This window comes from Chrysemys picta, chromosome 22 (genome assembly GCF_011386835.1).
Source record: "Chrysemys picta bellii isolate R12L10 chromosome 22, ASM1138683v2, whole genome shotgun sequence".
In the NCBI taxonomy this organism is placed as follows: domain Eukaryota; kingdom Metazoa; phylum Chordata; order Testudines; family Emydidae; genus Chrysemys; species Chrysemys picta.
This window is the reverse complement of record NC_088812.1, coordinates 10,761,921-10,776,168: the sequence shown is the minus strand read 5'-3', so window position 1 is coordinate 10,776,168 and position 14,248 is coordinate 10,761,921. Positions and strand designations below refer to the sequence as shown.

Genomic DNA, 14,248 nt, shown 5'->3' with positions numbered 1-14,248 from the left:
CAATCCATGAATCCAGAAACCCTCCTGTTAACCCTGGTGACCCTCTATGAAAGCTCTGTGTCTGGCCTCGTGCGTCAGGCAGCACGCAGCTCGGGGACACTCAATCCTCTACAAGGGGAGAGAAACAGAACAGGGAGAGATTACTGCGCATGTGCACAGAAGCTTTGCCACAGAGGGGCGAGGGGAAAAAATGCGCATGCGCACTTAGGGAGAGCGCAGGCGAGGTGGACGCATGCGCGCAGGAGGACCCGGCCAGGGAGACGGGGCGTGGCTAAGGCTTCTGGTTGGGGAGGCTAGCGCCAGGAGGGGGCGTGGCCAAAGCTACCTCCGCTGCTGTAGGTGCCGCCGCCGTCTCCTCAGCAGCGACAGGTGCGCGGTGCTGGTCCCGGTCGCCGCCCGGCACAGGTGGGTCGTTGCGGGCGCTGGGGCCGCTTGGCCCGGTTCGGAGCCGCCTGGTTTCCCCTCAGGGGTCCGGTCCCCGGCTTGCTGCGGCGCCTGGGTCGGGTCCCGGTCCGGCTCCCGCCTTCCCGACCCGGGCCGGGCCGGTTCCCTCCCAGGCACCCCCCGGCGGCGGGTTCGGCCCGTCGGAGCCCGGATCCCCTCCGCGGTTCTGGCCCAGGCCGGCTCCCCGCGCAGCCCCTGAGGAGCGGTGTCGCCGGGGCCGGGGTGTGGGGCTGGGGCGCCCCGGGCCTTGCCCCCGCCCCGGCTCCTATCCCTGGGGCCTGCCGGGCCGACCTGCCCCGGTGCCCTGAGCGCCCTGCCGGCAGCCGCCCCAGGGGCTGAAGCGACGCTCCCCTGCCCGCCTGGCGGGCTCCCTTGGCGGGGCAAGCGCTGGCTCGGGCCCCTCCCGCAAGCACCTGTCCTAGATGTCCGCTCCTACGGGTGTGGGACGGGAGCCCCGGAGGCAGGCGGATCTGACAGGGCAGCCAGATGTGAGACGTAACCCCGCTTGTGCACCTGCCAGAGGCGCATGACCAGGCACTGACATATGCCTTTTAAACCGTGGGTGCGCCTGGAGAGCTCGAGACGGGCTTGATCAAAACGGTATGCCTGTTTGATGCCCTGGATTCATTTCCTGCCCCACCTGAGTCCTGGAAATCTACACGGTGAGCCCTAGGAGGAGGAAGCGGCTATTCATGTCCACAGTGGGAATTTTCTGTGGAATGAAAGCTGGATATGTGACCCTTTGCTTGCTTTAACTAGTTTAAAAAACTAAAAGTTTGTACTGCTCTAAAGCTGTGCTGTTATAGTAAATCAATTCCCTTAGCAGCTTTTGCTGTATAAAGTTCTCACAACTGCATAAATCTTGGATAGATTTGCCACCTCCACGTTCAAAATGAAACAAATTGAAATGGCTTCTTCATATTGTTACCTTGTTTGGCCTTAGTGGCTAGCTTAAAAAAACTCTGGAGTCTAATAGGTGGTTCTAATTGGGTGTAGAAATTGGTGATAGTCAGGTATTTCTTTAATGTACTCTTCTTTATTTACAAAGAATGTATAAAGAATCAAGAAGCAGAAACCACTTTTTCTTTTTTTTTTAACTCACAGCCCCAAGCAGCCTGTACCTGAGCCCAAAAACTTCTCCCCAGGTTTCTTCTAGGGTCAGCTGCATTCTTTCAACTGCTCTTTCCAGCTGTCTTTCACTCCCTTTCTCTAGTTTGTCTGTTTTGCCTTCCCATACATGTACCACCTACCCAAAACAATACTCAGCAAAAGCTCCTTGGTGGGTTCACATTTCTTTTGTTTTAGGTGGGGGGTTATCCTTAGAGTAATGGTAATTGAATGGTGAGTTCATGCCTATCAGTCTCAATGAGGTCATCCTATAAATTCTGATCACCTGTTTATTTTCTCCTCTTATGTGCTATGCAGTATTGAAAATTCAACAATGAAAGTTGTTTGTTCCCATCTTTCAAAGAAATGAAAGGTGTCTGATGGCATCTTGATATGTTTGTGGAGAGCCTGTTTTACATAGGTTGCTAACAAATGTTTAGTAAGGGCATGGTACAGTCTTCACGTTCTTTCAGTATATGCCCTAACTGCTAGGTGAACTCTTCGAAATGCAATTTAAGAAAAAAGCCCCAGTAATAATTATTTTGCTGTTACAAGCCTCTCGCCACCATTAAAGAGGAAAAATGTTTAGGGTTATCCTCCCTTCTCCAGCTTTGGTACAAATCTGGACCACAGTATCATCGTGTGCTACAGTGTATGGTTGTAGGTCACATCCTAATCTGATAACCACCTTGTAGTTTCTGTGTAAAGTTATCTCAAGTGACATGTTCATGGCCATCTGTCCTCCTCAAGTGTGGACTTATTTGTTTGGGGTAGGAAGTCAAGGAATAGTTCTGAATTTTGAATTGAGTGGTTAGAAAACTGAAAACTTATCTTCAAAAATTAAAAACAAGAAAACATTCAGATTAACCTGCCACAATCCCAGGAAATAGTGCAGTTAGCATTTTGTCCTGTTCTGGAATATTATGTTTGTGGTGTCTTCAGATCTAATTCTGACTGCAGACTTTAATCTTATTCCATTAGTTGAAAGATTAGACTGTATAGTGAACCCAAAGAACCTTATTCTTTCAGAATTTCTCAAGTGAGAGGTAACTTTTAGTTCAAGCGACTATGTTATGGTAATGCACAGAATTTTGAAAGTAAACTTTGTAGAGAGAATTCTGCTGTTGTGGTGATAAGTATAGAATCTTAATTTGTCTTCTATAAACAGTATCACAGCTGGTATCTTTATCAGCTTAGGAGCACCTGTACCTCCATTGTTCTTCCTTGGGCAGTAGGAATATTTCTACAATTCCTACTGTATCTACTTTAATAAACTTCTGTTAGAAAGTGAGTGAATCAACAGGTGTATCTCTCTGTATTTTTAGCTTGACCAACTTGTAAACTAGCATTCAACCAATGAAATTAAATATTAATTTTGTTTAGAGGATGGTCTTCTTTTTTTTTTTTTTGTGATGTGCAGTACCCCCAGTGGTTCAGTAGAATATGACAACAAATATATTTATAATAATTGGTTTATTTTTTAGGGTGACAGTATCAGTTAAAAATGTAATTTTTACATGTTCAACTCTGAACTGAATATTTGAATTGTACAAGCAAAGCCTATTCCTAAAGGAGCTTGAATTTTAGGCTATGCAACTCCAGCTACGTGAATAACATAGCTGGAGTTGACGTACCTTAGGTCGAGTTACCACGGGGTCTACACTGTGGGGGGAGTTTCTCCCGTCGACTTACCTTACTCTTCTCATCAGGGGTAGAGTACAGGGGTCAACTGGAGAGCGATCTGCTGTCGATTTGGTGGGTCTTCACTAGAGCCTCGATCCTGGCTGTAGTGTAGACTTGCCCTTAGTAAATGTGAAGAAGCTTAATGAGAGGTTGTGGTAGCTACTGCTACTTCAGTGTGCTATTGGCACTGAAGCCAATAGCTTGGTAGCTAGACAGTTAAGAGTCTTGAGTCTGTGAGACCCAGGCAGAATCAGGTATTTGTGGTGATGCAGATGTCTGAGCTTTTTACCAAAGAACACTTATTATGAAAATAAGTCCATTATTCAGTATGTTAAATGACCTTTCATATTTGCACATTTTCCCGCTGATTTAACACACATTTATTAGATCACTTGTCTGGTCTTAACAGCAAATGCTTGTACTACCTCAGAGTTTTAAATCTAGGTTTTTACATCATGTTTAAAATAAGAATTGTGAATGCCATTCCCAGAAAGTTGTCATTCTGAGCAGTAAATATCTGGGACTTAGGTGCTATTCATTCTGAGAAAATGACTTCAAAATCTCTGTAGATCAGAAAACTGTCAGGGAGATATTTGTTTCTGTATTCTTTTGGTGCCAAAGTTCAGCAAAATGACCTGGTGTTTTTTATCTCTTGTTTGTTACATGCCCAGCTATTTTTCTTCATACGATGACCTAATGCAGGGGCAGGCAAACTTTTTGGCCTGAGGGCCGCATCGGGTTTCATAAATTGTATGGAGGGCCGGTTAGGGGAGGGGATTGTGGCCTGGCCCCCACCTCCTATCTGCCTCCCCCAGGACCCCTGCCCCATCCAACCCCCCCGTTCCCTGATGGCTCCTCTAGGACCCCTGCCCCATCCACTCACCCCCGCTCCTTGTCCCCTGACCGCCCCCGGATCCCTGCTGCCCCATCCAACCCCTCCTCTCATTCCTGATGCTGCCTCCCCCCCCAGGACCCTTGCCCCCATTCAACCACCCCTTCTCCCTGTCCCCTAACTGTCCCCAGAACCCCTGCCACCCAATCCAACCTCCCTCCTTCCTGACTGCCCCTCCCAGACCCCTGCCCCCATTCAACCCCCTGTTCCTCCCCCGACCACTCTGACCCCTATCCACACCCACACCCCCTGACCACCACCCCAAACTCCCTTGGCCTCTATCCTACCACCCCACCCCACCCCGCTCCCTGGCCCCTTACCGTGCTGCCTGGAGCATCGGTGGCTTGCGGCGCTATAGCTGCGTCACCCAGCTGGAGCCGGGCCATGCCACTGCCGCCACCACGCAGCACAGAGACCGGGTCAGGCTGGGCTCTGCAGCTGTGCTGCCCCAGGAGCTCACAGCCCCGCTGCCCAGAGCATTGCGCCAGTGGCGGAGCGAGCAAGCTGAGTCTGCGGGGGAGAGGGACAGCAGGGGAGGGGCCGGGGGGCTAGCCTCCCGGGCAAGGAGCTCGGGGGCTGGGCAGGACAGTCCCGCGGGCCACATCCGGCCGTAGTTTGCCCACCTCTGACCTAATAAGTAGTAATCCTGATAAGTTACTATTTAGATGACAACCAAATAAACTTCTAAAAATCCTAGTACCTTCCTGTGAGTGCAAAAAGATACAACACTGAGCAATATACATTAAACCTGAAAGTGCATCTACTGCCTATAACTGTTGACCCAAAGAAGAGCTCTGTGTAAGCATTGAAAGCTTGTCACTCTCTCCAACAGAGGTTGGTCCAATAAAAGATACTACCTCACCCACATTGTCTCCCTAATATCTTGGGATCAACATGGCTACCATGTAGGTTATCAGAAAAATAAACTTACAGAAGTGCAAATTTTAGAGGTGTATATTTTATTTTGAGTATAAAAAAAAAGATTTTGGGTAATGAATTGGTAGATTAGTGGGTCATCAATGAGATGATTTAATTGGTGTTGGCCCTGCTTTGAGCAGGGGGTTGGACTAGATGACCTCCTGAGGTCTCTTCCAACCCTGATATTCTATGATCAGTGTAAACCTCTGCTCTGCTCGGTTGATTTTACTTTGTTGGTCCCACTGCTCAGCTCTGATGTCCCTTTTGCTATTAACTAATGAGCTGTTACAGCAGATGCTGCTTTTTGCAGACACCTCAATATAAATATCTTTAAAAACAAACCACTCAGTCCTACTTTGAGGCAGCTAACTAATAGGGAGTCGAATCTGTGTATAAATATTTTCTCTGGCTCTTCCAACATATATATGGGTTTTACTCTACTATGGTAAATGTAAAGTTTTAATTTACAGTGTCTGTGATGCAAATGGTGAAGTTTAGCTATGGCTGATGCACCATTTTCTATTCCACCTTTTGGTAAATTGTCATGAAGACTTGCCAGGTTCCAAATATTCTCATCTGCCCTTCCACAATGATGATAAAAATACTAGTTTACTAACCCATTTAACTCCCCCACCCCACACACTAACTCAGCTCAAGATTAATTTTGCAAGGCTCTTTTAATAGTTATCTTAGTTTGATTAGTGTATTAGACAGTTATAATGCTATTTCAGGGTTCTAGCTATCATTACATAAAACAAACTAAAATATTTACTAAGCCTGTAATCTTGTAGAGACTTGTATGTTCTTAACTTCATGTACTATGAGTAGTCCTATTCAAGTCAGATGTTCCGGTGTCTGAGCTAGTTTCCTCTTGAGGTGGCATTGCAGTGGCGTGGCAGGGAACCTGCTTTTCTCAGTTCAGAGAAGTCCATGGTACCAAGCTTGGATCTGACAGGAACTATGCACCCACCTGGTTCCATATATGGTACCATCTTACTTTAGAACTGTAGTTTCCATGCCAGTGAGGGCTCATTATCCAAGAGGAGAATACTCCAGAGAGAACTTCAGATCTCCTCCAACAGATCCAAAGGGAGCAATTGGGGTGCTTTCCGTACCTCCATCCCAGGAGCATGGTTCTGTAACCCCTAAAATCTGTTTTGATGATTTTCATGGGATACCGTCACAAGGTGATAACCCCATTGGCATAGCTAGTCATGCTTGGGAGACTCATTTTGTAGAGAATCTCTTACTGGACTTGGCTAATAGGTTAGTCCTTTGGAGCCCTTTTAAAGAAGGCCTTGCAGTTGTTACAGATTTTACTTAAGTGCCTTTCCACAACGTGCAAGAGGAATTTCTCATTGTGGTCTGAGGCAGAATACAGTTTATTGTCCAAGAGGAACATTTCTTAAATTTCTTAAATTCTCGTTCTTGCTATTGCGACTCTTGTTTTATAAGACTAGTCAACCATGTTGTACAAAACTCAAGGAAACTCAGAACTACGCTATCAAAAATACAACAAAACAATTGAAAAGCTAAAATAAACACTTGTAATCTTTAATGCTAACAATGTAAATTATTTACAGCCAGATTTGAATGGAGCAGGGAAGAAGTTGGTTCCATGACTCGTCAGGCAGATATAAAGGAGCTGATGAGGCAGGTTATTTATGTACTCTCCCTATGGAATGTGTAGCTTGAGGGAATTTCTCATGCTTCCTATCAGGCAAATGCTGCTCAAAAAGGTTCCATAACCATGCAGCTGGACATATGACTTCTACAGGGGACTGTGGAGGCAAATACATTTGGAGTACAGACATTGCTGCTGGCAAGTAACCCCTTTATTATCTACACTTCTGCATGTCTCTGGGTGCCTTGTTTGTGTCCTTTAGCTTGTGAATCTCTGGGGCAGAGAATGTGTGTGTATTGTGCAGCACAGAGCGTGTTTGTACAAAATAGATAGTAAACTAATACTCATAGTAGTCAATTAATATTGCTTTCTGGAAGTGGTCTGGAATGAATTACCCAGAAGGGGCTAGGAAGTAGCATGGATGCTTTAGAAACATGATGAATCTTTAAACAAAGTAAGATATTGGAAGGTGTTAAGAAGATGGAAACACAGGTTTGTTAACATCTTCATGACAACTTTCTGTGTGTGTGTGTGTGTGTGTGTGTGTGTACACACGCACCCTGTAGCCATTCACGATTAATCAGGCTACTTTGTTTCAGTTATGAAAAAAATTAACAGCGATCCTCCCATTATGGAAGAGATGTTTGCTGGAATGAGTCATGATTGTTTTAACACAGATGTGACTGTAGGTAAAGGAGTGGTATCTGAAATATAATGCGTGTGTTATCTGCTGGAAGTCAAAATTCTGTTTGCTTACCTTTGATAGTAATAATGTTAGTGCTTAAAACAAGGTGTGTTGTTTAAACGTTCCTGTTTACATTAAACTTCATATTCTTTCTGTTACAACACTGCAGCATCTTAATGTCAGTGTCAGCTGGCCACCTCATCTTGGTAAGCGGATTTTCCTGTAAATGATCTGACCTTCAACAAATTAAAAATTGGAAAAGTCTTTTTGTATACATCTTAATTGCTTAAAATGAACTAATTCCACTCTTGTCACTATTCCACTGAATTGTATACCCAAACCAGGGTGAAAATGCAAAATTACATAATAGAATTAACTGAAAGTGAAATACAGCTTTGTTACATGCTCCCTGTTTAGAGCATGTCAGTCATGTTCAGCTAACATTAGACAGCAGGCTTAATCCTGTGAAGCACAGGTATGTTGCATTACATGTAAAAGTGAAAGGTACAAAGCATGGAGAAACTGATCCTGTTTTTAACAAGCATTTCTGTGTAGTTGAGAGGGATATATTAGCACATGGATTACACTTACACCCAAATCTCAGCTATGCCTATTCACTGTTTCTTGTTTACTTGGCTTACTGGAAGGAAGGGAACAGACTAACTGGTGACTAGAGACTCTTCTACAATAAAATTTTCTTTGGTTATAGCCATACATAAACCGGCATTATTCCCGTGCACACAGTGGCCTTGTCTGCCTATGCTGCAGCTTGCACAAAAGCAGCTACTCAGTGATGGCTGTAATTGAGGAAAATCTCTTGGTGTAGACAAGGCCTTGTTAATTTGGAGGAATGTATCTAGAACTTAAAAAAAGAACAGGAGTACTTGTGGCACCTTAGAGCCTAACAAATTTATTTGAGCATAAGCTTTCGTGGGCTACAGCCCACTTCTTCGGATGCATCCTTTTCCTTTTCAGGGATGCATCCGAAGAAGTGGGCTGTAGCCCACGAAAGCTTATGCTCAAATAAATTTGTTAGGCTCTAAGGTGCCACAAGTACTCCTGTTCTTTTTGCGGATACAGACTATCACGGCTGCTACTCTGAAACCTATCTAGAACTTGTGCACCTTTTAACCTCCACTTACACTGGAGCACAGCAGCCTTGCTGTAACAAGGCCTTAATGTCTATAGACATTTAGTGCAAAATTTGTGTATGGAAGAATCTTGCTGCTAAGTGGTTTGCTATCAAGTGGGCTTCGCTACATGCTTCCTTTCTGTGCTAGAAAGGGCTCTTACAGGCTAGTTTCACTGGATTTTCAGTGCATCATGAGATGAGACTTTATAAGCAAGTACTTTGACTAACTTTTCATCTTATGAACACATGCACTGTCTACCCTAACTATGCAAAGATGTTTCAGAGTGCATAGTTTGGAAAGTGTCAAGAGACTGACCTCAGTAATATCAAATCCATCCAGAACTGAAATTACAGTCATAGGCCCCTTTATGACCCTTTTCAGGGATTTGAAACTTGGCCCTTGAAAATTTCAGCTGGACATAAAAAGTCTCTGAGGTTTGGCACAGTAGTAAGTTACACAGTAATTCCTTGTTTATTCTCCCCCCCTCCGCCCTTCCCCCCCTCCCCTCCGCCCTTCCCCCCCCCCCCCCACTTCTACCATTTGAGGAACCAGTAGTATGCTTTTTGTTTGTTTGTTTTTTACTGTTGTGGCTAATAGGAAGTTTTGCTTTCATATGCAAACTCTAGTTTTGGCACTGGTTTGTCAGTATGTGCTGTCTTGTAGACCTTTCAGAACGTTGTGCCAGTGAAATTCAAATGGGCTGTTCTGAAGAACCCTGTCCTTAGTGGAGACACATCCATAGATGGTTCCTGGTGGTCAGTGGTTACCGTCTCCAGTACTTGAAGTTGGAAAAAGTTAGAATGTATTGACTTGTCCACCTACAGATTTTTAAGAGCTGTGCTCAAACTGCATCAGGAGTATAGCCTGAAAGGATTAATCTGAAATCCATTCAATGGTAGTGCAGCCTGGATTTGCTGTGCTTGCAAAGTGTCTGTTTTCAAACCAGGAAGTAATCATGAGTGCATCATATCATAAAGTAGGTTCTCATCCTGATGCACATTTTTCCCTATTCTGGGTCCTTTATTGCATGGGTTAGAAAAAAAGTCCCTAGAGAAGTGTGCTAGTTCTCTGCTTTTAGTTGTGGTGACACTAACATTTTCTTAGTGCTTCCATTTCAGGTGTGATTTTACTCCAAGAGTGGATCTGTGGCGCTATATTCTGAGGGCTCGTCAGCGTCTAGTACAGGGGTAGGCAACCTATGGCACGTGTGCCGAAGGCGGCACGTGAGCTGATTTTCAGTGGCACTCACAGTGCCTGGGTCCTGGCCACGGGTCCGGAGGACTCTGCATTTTAATTTAATTTTAAATGAAGCTTCTTAAACATTTTAAAAACCTTATTTACTTTACATACAACAATAGTTTAGTTTTATATTATAGACTTCTTATAGAAAGAGACCTTCTAAAAATGTTCAAATGTATGACTGGCACGGGAAACCTTAAATTAGAGTGAATAAATGAAGAGTCGGCACACCACTTCTGAAAGGTTGCTGACCCCTGGTCTAGTAAATAAATCTTTTCTTTTCCACTTGTGAATGGATCAAATTAAATACATGAAACTGATGAAAAAATATCAATCTAGGCAGTATTTCTTTACCGTAACACTATAAGGATCCCTCTATCAATTTATGCTCCCATATCTTATGGGAGCAATCTTCAGACGTGTGAGAAGAAATGTTGCCTTAAACAGTGTCACCTTGCAGTGTCTCTGGTGTGATCAACTGATACTCTGCGCCCCAATATCACAGAAAGGAGGAACAAGCAACATGCCCATTAGGAGCCAAATCATTTGTGGAGTTATCATGGGGCCCTCAAAACTGTTCTTAAAAAAAAAAAAAAAAAAATTAGATGTGCATAAATTCTGGTTTCGCTTTCTGACAGCTTCCATGCTGAAGAGCTGTTCAAAACCTTGTCTCTGTACTGCTGTAAACTGGATGTTTAAAGCCATTCCTTTAGGTAACTGAGAGCTGTTGTAATATCAAGTTTGCAGACCTGTGCATGAGCGGAGGACTTGTTCCAACTCACAGAGGAAGCGGCTGCTGCATTAAATCTGAAGACCATGACAATAAATGAGCAATGTTTGCAAAGCAATTACATCCTCTTAGGTTTCATAACTCTAACCTTCTTACATAAATGCCTGAAGGTTTGTTTTAGAAACCAGAGTGGGAAAGGGCAGACAGGGCCTCCTGGAGCTTATTTGTGCCATGGAGCCTATGGATCTGAATTGCAGAGGGTCTCATGTTAGCATCCTTTTCGCTCTGAGCTTGTCTTCTCTTCCCATTCTGTTGCAATGGTCAGTGTTTTTACCAGTAAAATAGATTAAAGTTCCTTGAAGATGTTTTTTAATCTAGAGCTATTGATTTAGTTTTTTATCCACTTGATCCAAGGAGCCTGCAGTGACTGTTACTTGGCAACAATGATATGAGACATGCTTGTAATGCCCAAATAAAGACTGACAATTTGCATCCGAAGAAGTGGGCTGTAGTCCACGAAAGCTTATTCTCTAATAAAATTGTTAGTCTCTAAGGTGCCACAAGTACTCCTGTTCTTTTGACAATTTGTAGCCACTCAGTCCAAATCCTTTTTGGATCACTATTTCATATTGATTATTTCTTTGCTTTGTTTTTCGTAGATCTTTCTGCTTTCACAAGATGGAGCCATCTCCATTTAACAGAAGACAATGGACTTCGCAGTCTCTGAGAATCACTGCCAAAGAGCTTTCTCTAGTCAACAAGAATAAGTCATCAGCTCTCCTTGAGAGGTTCTCCAAGTAAGTGCTGTGAAGCTTTAGTTCAAAAACAGGTGTGTAGCCTAGCAGCTGACACCTTGCGAGCTGATAGTGGCAGTTCCCCGTCTGCACTGCTTACCTTTTTAAAATTCAGTTAAACCCCATCCTCTGTGCAATAAAATACTCGCAGAATGTGCTTCAGGCAGTTGGCAAATCCTGATGCATTAGCCATAGAACTACAATATCCCTTTCTGGCTGCCATTGTGAGCACTAGCACCCCCCTCCTGCTGGAAGAGAAGGTGCAATCTTGATGGTTGATTCATCTTCTAATCTGTCTTTATTAGAGGAGTGTTCACTTGCAGAGAGGCAAGGTAGACTGTGGAATCTTACATTGGTTTCCCATTCAAACAATAATGTTTTCTTGTAACCAAGGAAGGAGGCAGCCCTACTAAGCAAACACTTACATTAAGCATGCTTGCTGGAAATGCATGTCATTGGTACTTGAGAAATGTGCAGACCACAGGTGGGGACCTTTAGTGTAAGTTGGGCACCTAACTCCCTTAGGCTGCTTTGAAAATCCCAGCCTATTTTAATAATATTGCCTGGTATCAACTTCTGTAATTGGTAATGGGATGTGTGGAAGCCTCACATGAGAGGCGGCTGCTCTGAATTATTTTTTTAAAATACCTGATCTCTAGTCCATTCCTGGAACATGCTATTTTGTTTTTCAGAAGTGTTGAGTGCAAGGAAGAAAATGCTTGTTATGGCTGTAGTCAGTGATTCATCTGCCGCTAGCTGTGATTTTGAAATTGAGCCTGGTCAATTTGCTAAACTTTAATAATCCTTTAAAATGGCATTTACTGGAGTAATTCACCACACTATACTTTAACCAAGCAGGGCTTCCCTACCCTTATGAAAGCAATGGCAGGGCTATTTAGAAAGGACACTTCAGTTCCCACGTAGTTCACCAATCTTGAAATCCACAGCAGGATTCTCTTCTCAACTTGTTTATAAGTTTGTGACTAACTATTAGTGAAATGGAGGGGCTGTTAGTGCAGATTTAAACCAGGCATTGTGCAGACTCCTTTCCAATACTGGCACAATACCTCAGTCCCTGCCTGCAACATCCATGCCTTTCCAGGCTACCTTTTCCTTCAGTCTTCTGATATTTTTTTCCAATGCACCTCACTCTTTGCCTGGGTCTCATGCACAACTCTGCCAATGAACCTTGTTCCACTCATGCAGTTGCCCTGCCATTTCCAGTCCTGGGCTTATCCAGCAATGGTAGTCCAGTTGTACAAAAATGGAGAGATTTCTCATAGATTCGGACGAGATCACCATGTTAATTGTTGCAAGTGGCCAATTGGGATTTGAGCAAAAGCTTTCAAAAGGTGCAAAACTAATACATAAATCCAATATGCTAGAACCTCACCATCTCGTCTTACCTTGTAGGCTACAACTGTAGTGTACTCCTTTGAACAGCAGAGACACAAACTTGTTACCAGACACACTGAAATCAGTACTTTGTTTCAGTGATGGATACTCTTTGGGTATTGCTAGTGTTCAGGGGTTGTGATGGGCAAAAGAATCAGCAAAGAGAGATAGAAGAGATGTAATTTACTCTCCTAGAAATTAAACACTAAATTTGGGGAATATAATTGTCCCCCTCCCCCAATGAATGGCTATTGATAGATTAGGTCCAAATTCTGCTATGCTACCAGTGGCTGCAGCTCCCTTGACTCCAGTGAAGTTGCACTCAAATATGCAGGGCTGATAATCTTGGCCCATGTTTCCATAAACTGATCACATTCCTTCTACAGGCATTTCCTTCTTTTGAAAAATCAATTAAAGTTTTGAATTAAGTCTTGGCTCTGCACAAGCCTGAGCTCCTGGTTACACAAATGTATTTCTGCCACATGCTCCATTGTCATGGAAGTTAGCTACCTGGGGCTGTCTGTCTGTCCCAGAATCAAGTGTTTGCAGTGGCTTTTACTCTGCACACACTTCATTTCAGCAGCCAAATAAAATAGCCTTCGAGCACCAGCCTAACTGTTCCCTGCCAGTCTCTCTGCCCCAAATTGAGCTGTTTGTTGGCCTTTTATCTGAGGATCAGGTGACCTGCTGATGATCACGTGATGCCTGACATCCAATCAATCACCTGGGATGCATCTAATTAGTCAGAGGTGGGGCTAAGCCAGCTCCCCTAAAGGGCCACCCCACCCTCTGGCACACCTTCAGTCTGTTTTCTCCAGTGCATCTTTGTGTCTCTATCCAGGAAGAGGCGGAGCAGCAAGGGATTCGCCCCATTTGTTGCTCACTTCAGTTCTGTGCCTTGCCATGGAGGAACTGAGTTGGGAAGACAAACTTGGAAGCTTTGTAGCACAGTACACCCTAGATTGGGGGTTCTCAAACTGGGGGTTGGGACCCCTCAGGGGGTTCCGAGGTTATTGCATGGGGGGGTCACAAGTTGTCAGCCTCCACCACAAACCCTGCTTTGCATTCAACATTTATAATGGGGTTAAATATATAAAGTGTTTTTAATTTATAAGGGTGGGTCACACGCACAGGCTTGCTGTGTGAAAGGGGTCACCACTGCAAAGGTTTGAGAATCACTGCCCTAGATCGTCAAAGGCTTGGACCAGCGTAACTACATCCATCAAGTGCAGGCGCTTGTGTGTTTTTCTTCTGTCCTTCAGAATGGAAGCTGCTTGTGCAGCTCATGGGGTGGGAGAGCAGCACATGCTTTCTGCTTAGACTAACAAAGGAGGAGAGGGAGGGAGAAACCTCCCATGCAAGATGCACAAATCCAGCACAGAGTGTAAACAAATGGCCTGATACAAAACTCAGTGATAGAGTACAAATATAGGCAGGGTGGTAAGAGATTGTTTCTTCTACTGGATTAGGCCACCAGATAAGATTTAGTCATGGGGGTGGCACCAGCAGATATTTCAAGAACTGTGAGTTTATAATGTCCTTTCAAATCTGCTACTGTGTCACTAACTGGCTGTAACTTGCTGACAATTTGGCTTTAAAATTAA

General features: G+C 44.2%; 1 protein-coding gene across 5 annotated transcripts in view; it reads left to right on the top strand.

Annotated features, from left to right (window-relative positions):
- The first annotated feature begins 212 nt into the window (after positions 1-212).
- LIMA1 (LIM domain and actin binding 1) overlaps positions 213-14,248 on the top strand; it is a 38,644-nt gene continuing 24,608 nt past the window's right edge. Inside the window, exons 1-2 of one of the 5 annotated variants that reach the window (XM_042857408.2) lie at positions 213-405; positions 11,115-11,252. In XM_042857408.2, coding sequence (XP_042713342.2) covers positions 233-405; positions 11,115-11,252 — 311 coding nt within the window. In that variant the 5' untranslated portion in view covers positions 213-232. Of the gene's footprint in view, positions 406-805; positions 1,107-6,627; positions 6,867-11,114; positions 11,253-14,248 lie in introns of those variants that run through there. The other 4 variants (XM_008173846.4, XM_065576559.1, XM_042857407.2 and 1 more) reach the window with 4 other exon arrangements.